We start from the raw sequence: 9,423 nt of genomic DNA, 5'->3' as shown, positions 1-9,423 counted from the left end.
CTTGAAAAAATTCTGCGTACGCCACTGCACTGTTGTATCTATTGTTATCAGATAGATATCACTGATGTACTTATTGTCAGTAGATAGAAACTCTCCTGTATCTATTTTCAATAGATAATACCACATGCATTTTTATATATATCTTTAACTCTTCTTCTCGTGTATTTATTCAGTTCTATCTATCATTTATCTATTATCTTAGTGTAAGAATGAAGTAGATGCAAAGTTTTTAAATATATTTTTTGCTATGGATAGTATAGCTATTTCGAATAGTGCAATAACCCTATCTATAAATTAATTAAATTATTTATAAATTAATTAACCCTATCTATAAATTAATTAACCCTTGCATAAATATAACAAAAGTCCTTTTTTTGTATTGTAAATAATGTGAGAAAAACTACATTAATATATTTTCTTTTTTATTTTCATTTGGCTTTCATTAGGGATTAATGAATCTGGACTAACCTTTTAGCATCCAGCTACCTTATCAATTAAATAGTTTGAAATATCATATGCTAACTTAGTTTGAAAGTAAGTAAAATAAACACAATTTGAGGTGGAAAATGTGCTATTTTCTGCATTGGTAATGAAATAGCAAAACATTTTGAAAAGCGAAACATTGTGTTCAAATTATTCGAAATTTTGTTGCAAGATTATTTTGGTTGCAATCTGTTGAAGAAAAACACAATGTCTAGTTTTTTGTCAGTTGTTGACTCAGTTCAGTGTGCCGCATTTTTGTGGGGGTTGAAAATTGTTCTCAAAATTTTTTACAATACATTTCAATGCATTTAAATTGTTTCAATTATTTCAATACATTTAAATTGTTCTCAAAAGCTTAAAGAATTTCTTCCATTTACTTAATATTGAAAACAGGGTACATTTTTATTTAATTTCTTATTTTGTTTATAACTTAGAATTTCCATACATTTTTTTTTCTTCATTTGTCTGAAATATTTTAGGGACTTTTTGAGATTTCTAATTATTGAGGGGACATATACCAACTGTACTCCACGCCAAGAATTACTTAACAAAGAGTTATTCTGTTTCGTCATTTTTGATTTTTGTCATTTAGTGATTGTGATGATGATTTGTTTTTCATGATTAAAATGGGTTTGTCATTCAGCATTTATGTTTAGATTGCATCTTTTATAATTATTTATAAACTGTTTATCGAAATAAAACAAAATCGTTTACCACCATTTATTATTTAAATTTTTTCTTGGTTTTTTCAGGTATCAAGGCTATCTTGAACACTTCATAATGAAACTGGGCACTTATGGCAGAAGCTATTATGTTAGATTTTATGTGTACCTTTGGTGAGAAATTTATTTATACATAGTATGTCAATTAATTTGCACGTGATAGTAAATTAATGTCAAATAGTGACTTGACTTTTTCATGATCATTTTATATGTGCTTTATTACTATAAAAATTATTAGAATTTCTTTACTGATATCCTTATTGCTAGAGAACTTCTAGATCTAATACAGTATTAGGGGTAAGCACTTAACCATCAGCTTATTTTTGTTAATAAGGAAGGATATGAATAAGAATGAAGCAATACACTGTTATGACCAGGTTGGGATTTTGGACCTCCTAAACTGGTTTTGGACAGGACACATAGGTTTTACTTTCTTAAAGTGTGTTACCCATGTTCAAAACCTTGAACATTGGTAAAAGGTAAAAATTTTATATGTATAACCATTTTACACATAATAATTATATATATTAATAAATATTTAATACTTTTTATACAATTTACTTTAAATTATTAAAGGAAAATAATATAATATAGTAGGAAAAGACCAATGATTTTTGAACCTGCACAATTCATTGATTAACAAAAGTGAATATCTTATCCATTAAATCTACCTTTAATACTGAACAAATTATGTTTCTTGCATAAGGATAAATAATGCAATATTAAAAATTATAATAAACTTTTTTAATAAAACAAAAACTTGTCTTCATTTTGCTTCTTGTTCAAAAATTAACCTTTTATTTTTGAAATTTTTTTTTTAAATTGTGACATAATTTGAACAAAAATGTCTCGGACAAATTGAACAAAGGGGTTTTGGACAGGGCGGTTTAAACCGTGGATTAATCCATTCTGTCCTAAACCTTGCCAACTTTGGTTATATGTAATAATCATCAAGTTTTATGGGGAAAGAATCTTTTGTAAATAGAGAGGAAAGGTGGTTCAAAATCTAAGCAAAGGATTATTTAGAAGTTTGATTATAAATTATAACAATTTTCTTTAAAAAATTAACTTAAATAGTTTATATAGTAATAAGAAAAGAAATTAACAACTTAAAGTATTTCAAAGATAATTAAAAAAATTTTAGCATTAAATTAGTTTAAAACTTGTTGCCAAATTTAACTCAAAATCTTTGTTATCAATATTTTGTAAATGAACAGGTTTAAGAATTTAAGATGAGTGTTAAATTTTTAGTAACTAGTCCCATTTTTTATAGAACTGGTAAACCTATACTTATATGAATAGTTGGTTATAACTAGGGCTGCAAGTTTGTCGCGGGAAAAAAGACCCCAAATTCGCGGGAAATTTTGAAATTACACAAATTCTAAACATAAAAAATTTATTATATAAATGATGCAAATGACAGAAATTGCGCAAATAATTAAAAAAAGCTTAAAAATACACAACAAAAGTATTTCTTTGAATTTCAAACAATATTAATATTTTTATTTAAATGAACAGAATTTTGGTACAAAGTATTGTACATTGTTAGATTATTCTCATTTATCCTTCGTCTTTCATCACTTAATACATTTTTATACTTAGAAAACGATCTTTCTGCGTCAACGCTGTTTTTAGGCAGCGACAAACTTTGAATTGCCAATTTTGGAGCGTTCGGTCTTTGATTTCCAAAACTCGATCAATTTTCCTTCACCAACGCGCAATTTCTTGACTGTTGCTTTGTAAGAAGTAATTGCTGTGAAAACTCAAACATTCTACATTCAAACTACTAGTTACAAGTCCCTACTAACTACCAGCCCCCCTTCATCTAAGAAACTGATCCATATTTAGGAAATCACAAGAGGCCGCCTAGGAAAAATTAACTGGATATGTAGAAAGGCAGTAGAAATTTCATTGCCCAGTGCAATAGCATGTATAACAATTTTTCTGTCAAAGATTTGATTTATAACATTTTCCTTCTTTTGTGATTCCAATTTCTTTTTTACTCTTACAGACTTCAGGAAGGCAGTTACCCTCCCTAAGTGTAGAAAGACCACCTTAGTTGACAAGATTGTGATTATCTCTTATCTCTAAACTATTTTCATGTCATTTTGCTATTGATTCACTCCCCTAAATATCTAATCAATTTTACATGTTCAATTTAAGGTTCAGGAAAATAAAAAATTCTGTTTAATAAAAATAATAAATAAAATATGAAAAAAAAAATCACATTTTAAGCAATTTTCGCGCAAGTCAAGACATATTGAGAAATTCGCGGATTTTAGGAAAAAAGATGACAATTTCGCGGAAATTCGCGCCGCAACAAACCTGCAACCCTAGCTATGACCAATATGCATGTAGATGGCTAACCCACACATTGTGAAATAAATAGAAAATAGGTTAAATTTTTTCATGTGAGTTACAATTTTTTATGCACTATGGTTACATTAAACCTAGTCATTGTTAAACTTAACCTCATATTGAAAGTAAAATACAAAATGCCACACATGTTGAATTTTTCTAGAAAACCAGTTGCGTGCTTCTTTTACATGTTTTATTACCAAATACACTATGCACTATTACCAAAATGAAACATGATGCTTTTTATGCCTAATAATGAGATATATTCCATTGTAGAAGTAGTATCAAAATATTCTTATTAAAGATATTTAGTCTCATCATTAGTTAAGTTTAAATTAATAATTTTTTTTTATTTAATGCATTTTAGAATTGATAATCTTTGTAAGTTATTTTTGTAATTTATTTTTAGCTTGTCTATTCCATGTTTTTTTCTTCTGCCAACAATTTTTGGTGGAGCATGTGTTATGACAGGCTCATTGGTCTATTTAAAAGTAAGTTTGCTAGAATTCATACTTGTTTTATAAATTTGAAACAATTGTAAATTCCTATAATTTTTTTACAGATGTTTTCATTGAGAAAAAACCTTTCCCAATATTAATATGTTGCCTTTTTTTCTTGAAAATTGTTTAAATATTAATCCTTATTATTTAACAAAGTAAACTCTAAATGATAATTAGGGAGAAATGTTCTGTTAGTATCTTTACATAAATTAAATAATTATTCAGTCTTCCTAAAGATTAGTAGGAATTATAATGTACATTCAAATGGTTGAAACAAAAAAGTCTATTAGTTATTTAACAGTTCGAGGCCAAAGTTAGATTAGGTTTGCTACTGTAAAATGCATCTTTGCTAATATTTCTTCCTTTATTTAAGTTTTTTGTTTTCTTTTTAGCAGCAGCACTTGATACATATATCATTCGTTGGAGTGTGCAGACATTCCACACAAGCATACTAGGAGAATAAACATTGAACATAAATTAACATCTAATAAAACATATTGCATAAAAACATTGAAAGATTATTAACATATGAACATTGAAAACGTTAGAACATAGAAAAAGTATCAAAAACATAAACAAAAAGTTATTAGAAACTCATTCAGTTTGCAGGCTTGTAATAGCTCACAAGCCCTCCAATATCTGTCATATATGTTTTCTACCACAGTTCAACAAATCCCCAGGGGTTCAGCATTCATCTGGGCATCCTCATTGCACAGAATACAATTTGGGTAAGGATGGTACTTGAGCCTGTAGAGGGGAAGTGTAAGACAGTCATGCCCAGTTGCCACCGGACAGCAACCACATTCTCTTTGGGGTGATCTAGGATCCTGTATAGAGTCTGTCTCCATGCCTTATCACCAATTTGTTCATTTAAATGATTCTCATACTTTTTATTGACATTATTTTTAATCATTCTGTTTATAGAAGAATAAGGTATTTCTCCCTGGAAGCACTGCGAGATTCTAACTCCTTTTTTAGCTCGGACATCAGCCATCTCATTTCCATATATATTACAATGAGAGGGCACCCACTGCAATATAGTATTCTTTTTTAGATTAAGACCTAAAATTCTCTTTACATCTTTTAATTCTATGTGAATCTGTGAATTCTAAAGATGTAACCGCTTGAATTGATGGTGTCAACTAACAGGACTCAAAGTCTTCCACTCTTGGCAAAAGTTGTTGAGTTGTTGTTCTAATAGCCTCAACTTCACCTTCAAATGGAGTTATGTTTTATCCCAAGCTCAAATAAAAAGAAAATAGCTCTGAAAAAATTCCGGCTCCCGCATTTCCATTCTTTATTTAAGTTGAGTGCTGTTTTTAGATTCACCATTATTATCCTCTTACTAAAATCTATACATTTATTAGGAACAGCTTCTATAATTATAACAGCTTTTATTCTAGAAATTTAAGTTTTACGTAGCAATGAATTGACTTTGAAAAATTAGTTGAAGAATTTAGTTATAAGTTTTATAGAAAAGCTATAAAAATAACTGTCTTATTTTGTGAAAAACTGTAATGTAAACTCCAAAAAAATGGCAAAGAAAGAATCTGCCACCTAAATTCTAAAATAAACAGTCAGCTTATTTTGTCATGATGATGGTAATGAGACAGCTTATGGTTTAGTTATACCCAAAACAGCCTATACTGTGCAACACATAAAAAAAATTTGAAAGAATTACACAACCTAACTTCATTGGTTATTGTTAATAATAACCCGTAAATGAGATAAATTCGCTTAAATTAATCACTTTCACCAGCTTCTTTGGTTATTATTAATAATAACCAATTAATCACATAAATCATGACATATATATATATAGATAAGCACACACATGTACACTCACACTTATATGTGTATATTATTTAATTGAATTCATAAAATTCTAATGTTTTATTTTATAGGCTGCTCTGTCTGGATTTGAATGGCAACCTTTCCCTAGATCAAGTGAACGTAGCATTGCAGTCCGTGATGTAAAGCCTGATTACAGTCAGATTTGTATGATGAAAGAGACTGTTTGTTAGCTTAATTTGATCACATGTTTGATGTTTACATGCTTTAAATTAAGTTCAACATTATGCAAATTTAGATATATGTTTTGGAATATTTTTCTATATCCTTCAATATCAATATAATTTTTTTTTCAATATCCTTCCATCCCTAATATAGTTATTTATTTTGAATTGCTAATTTAGATGTGTTATGTTTTTGTTTACATGTTTAAAGAAGAAGTAAAAGTAACGGCCTAAAGAATAGATGATTTTTAATTTTTTATGGTGTAATTTAAACTAAAATTTAACAATGGAAGATTTAAATGACTCTAATTTTTTTTTTCTTTTAAAAGATTTTTGCATTGACCTACATTATGAATGCATTAACTGAAAACCCATAATTGGTGGGAAAGATACACATTTAATTTTTTTTAAAAGCCTCAAAATGAAAAATGTTTTTTTTTTATGTATAAAATGTTATGAAACTAAAACTGTTATAAAGCAATAAATTTTTAAAGAAAGAAGAAGTAAATTAAAATTTGATAGAAAGAAAAATAAGATTGTGACTTTAAAAAGAAATTCTTCTCTTTTTTGCTAATTCATTGATGACAGTCTTTTATTACCTACATTTGAAATAAAAAAATAGGTCCATTTAATTAATAGTTTAATTAGTATCATTATATTGAAATATTTTTATTGGAATAAAACACATTTAGAGTTATTCACATTGATTTATTAGTGTACACCTTTTTGTTTGTTTGACATAATTTATTATTTTTTGGAATATCACTATAATATTTTGTATTTATATCCTTCTGTAATTGTTGAACTATTGAGTTCATTAATAAAAAATACTTTTTATTTTACTTATATCCCTTTAGGCAGTATCAGGATTGATTGGATTATGTGGTTTATTGTATTTCAAAATTCAAATACATAAATACTTTAAGTTTATAAAAGTAACCAAATGAAAAAAAAATTTTTTTTTCCAAGAACATCTTTTCAAATTTGAATTCTATGTGAACTAATGTGAGACTGTGTTACTTTAAACCTGTACGTCGGAGGTAAATGATACTGTGTTATAAAAATGTAATTCTTAAGAAGAGGAGAGTGTAATATCTTTTACCTCTAGAGGAAGTTGGACATGGTGTTTTTTCAATCTACCTACCTTTGTCATTTATTATGACAGGATATAGTGACTTATACCACAAGATGAAGTGAAAAATCTAAAAATGGCCTGTAAAACCAGTGTCTATCATTCCTCCTTTAAATAAAGAAAAATGTAATGACAATCGTCTTAATCTTAAAAATGGTTGTTTATATACAGACTTTTATCAAAATTAGCTGACATGCAAAATCTTTCAAGTGTTTGTGCAGCAATTACATCAATATATCACCTAAAAGTTGTAAATGATAAATATTGAAACGAAGCCATAGAGAGCAATTAGGAAAGCCATACAGAGTTTAGTACATGAATTTATTCAAGTTGATTAAACTTTATAAGAAGAACAAACTGTGATATTTTATGCTTCTTAAATTTTTCTGCTATTGCAGTTATAGTAATGATTTTGTAATTTAATTATAGTTGTAATATATGTATAATATATATTATATGTATTTAAATGTTAATATTGAGTTACATTTGTAATTTAAGTGTTTTTTTCTTTTTTAAAATCCACCTTTCTTAACCAGAAATTTGAAAAAGCACCTAATCTGTTTTGCTTTAGCCAGCAACGCCAAAATCCTATGCATGGTTGTAATTTTTTTAAAAACAGAACAAACCAATAGTAGTTTGAGATATTTGCTAAAAAGAACTTGTAAATGAAATATTCATAATAGAATTTGTAACTTTGAATTGTTTCCAAAAAACTTTTTAAACTGACTTTAAAAAAAATTTCTCGCAAAATCGCATGTGTTTATTATGTACTATGATTTTTAATCTAGCATGTACTATGATTTAAAAAAAAAGAGACATATTATAGTTTAATCAACCTTTGTTTTTTCTTTAAATACAGCTAGATTTCTATTCTTGGAAGATAATCTAATTAATAATTTCTGAAAGAATTCTTAAATTTTTAAAAACCTACTGCAGAGTTTTGTACAAAAATTGCGGACAGAGTGCATTCATTATTAATTGAAAATATTTTAAATTAAAATCTATTTTTATCGTACGAAAATTGCATGTGATTCCATGCAATTACAAAAGATTAAATACTGCAGGTAAAATTAAACAGTCATAAAATTGGTAAATGATATACTTATTCTCGTCATAATGTTGTCTAATTTTTCTTCTTACTTACTTGTGAATCATTTAATATTAAATTTTTTAGATATAGTTTTATGTTTGATCTATGATTATCTGTTGCATTTATATTTATATATTATGTTTTAATTATTTTTTATTGTATTAAATGCTTGTTGTATAAATGTATACCTATCTATACTAACATTTGTAAATTGTGTTGAATAAAATTTGGAATTTTTATATGGGAAAGCGGATTTAAAAATGGTATATTGTCAATTGGGGTTACTTTGGCTAAGTTTCAAACTTCTTGTAAAAAATTTTGTGTTTTTCTCTATCAGTTAGAGAGGCATATACCTACCAAGTCTCCTGTTTTTAACGAAGACTCCNTGATTTTTAAAAAAAATTTCTCGCAAAATCGCACTTGTTTAATACTATGATTTAAAAAAAAGAAGAAAAAAAACGACTTATAACGTTTATACAAACGACTTAAAGCAAACGATATAAACATTTAATCAACCTTAATTTTTTTTTTCGGAAATACAGCTAGATTTCTATTCTTGAAAGATGATCTAAAGGTGAATTAATAATTTCTCAAAGAATTCTTAAATTTTTAAGAACCTACTGCAGAGGTTTGTTACAAAAATTGCGGACAAAGTGCATTCATTGTTAATTGAAAATATTTTAAATTAAAATCTATTTTTATCATAAGAAAATCGCATGTGATTTCATGCTGTTACAAAACATTAAATAATGCAGGTGAAATGAAACAGTCATAAAATTGGTAAATGATATACTTATTCTCTTCATAATGTTTTCTAATTTTTCTTCTTACTTACTTGTGAATCATTTAATATTAAATATTTTAGATATAGTTTTTTGTTTGATCTATGATTATCTGTTGCATTTATATTTATATATTATGTTTTAATTATTTTTTATTGTATTAAACGCTTGTTCTATAAATGTATTCTTATCTATACTAGCATTTGTAAATTGTTTTGAATAAAATTTGAAATTTTTATAATCGAAAGCGGATTTACAAACGGTATATTGTCAATTGGGGTTACTTTGTCTAAGTTTCAAACTTCTTGTATAAAAATTTGTATTTTTCTCTATCAGTTAGA

The 9,423-nt window shown here is 26.9% G+C and overlaps 1 protein-coding gene across 1 annotated transcript in view; it reads left to right on the top strand.

Annotated features, from left to right (window-relative positions):
• LOC122270416 (cytochrome b-245 light chain-like) overlaps positions 1 to 8,548 on the top strand; it is a gene marked incomplete in the record, with an annotated part of 16,454 nt that extends 7,906 nt beyond the window's left edge. Inside the window, 3 exon segments of the mRNA XM_071182805.1 lie at positions 1,236 to 1,319; positions 3,973 to 4,054; positions 5,968 to 8,548. Coding sequence (XP_071038906.1) covers positions 1,236 to 1,319; positions 3,973 to 4,054; positions 5,968 to 6,087 — 286 coding nt within the window.
• Between the last annotated feature and the right edge of the window lie 875 nt (positions 8,549 to 9,423).

Source organism: Parasteatoda tepidariorum, chromosome 6, assembly GCF_043381705.1.
Source record: "Parasteatoda tepidariorum isolate YZ-2023 chromosome 6, CAS_Ptep_4.0, whole genome shotgun sequence".
In the NCBI taxonomy this organism is placed as follows: domain Eukaryota; kingdom Metazoa; phylum Arthropoda; class Arachnida; order Araneae; family Theridiidae; genus Parasteatoda; species Parasteatoda tepidariorum.
This window is presented reverse-complemented; position numbering and strand designations above follow the sequence as displayed.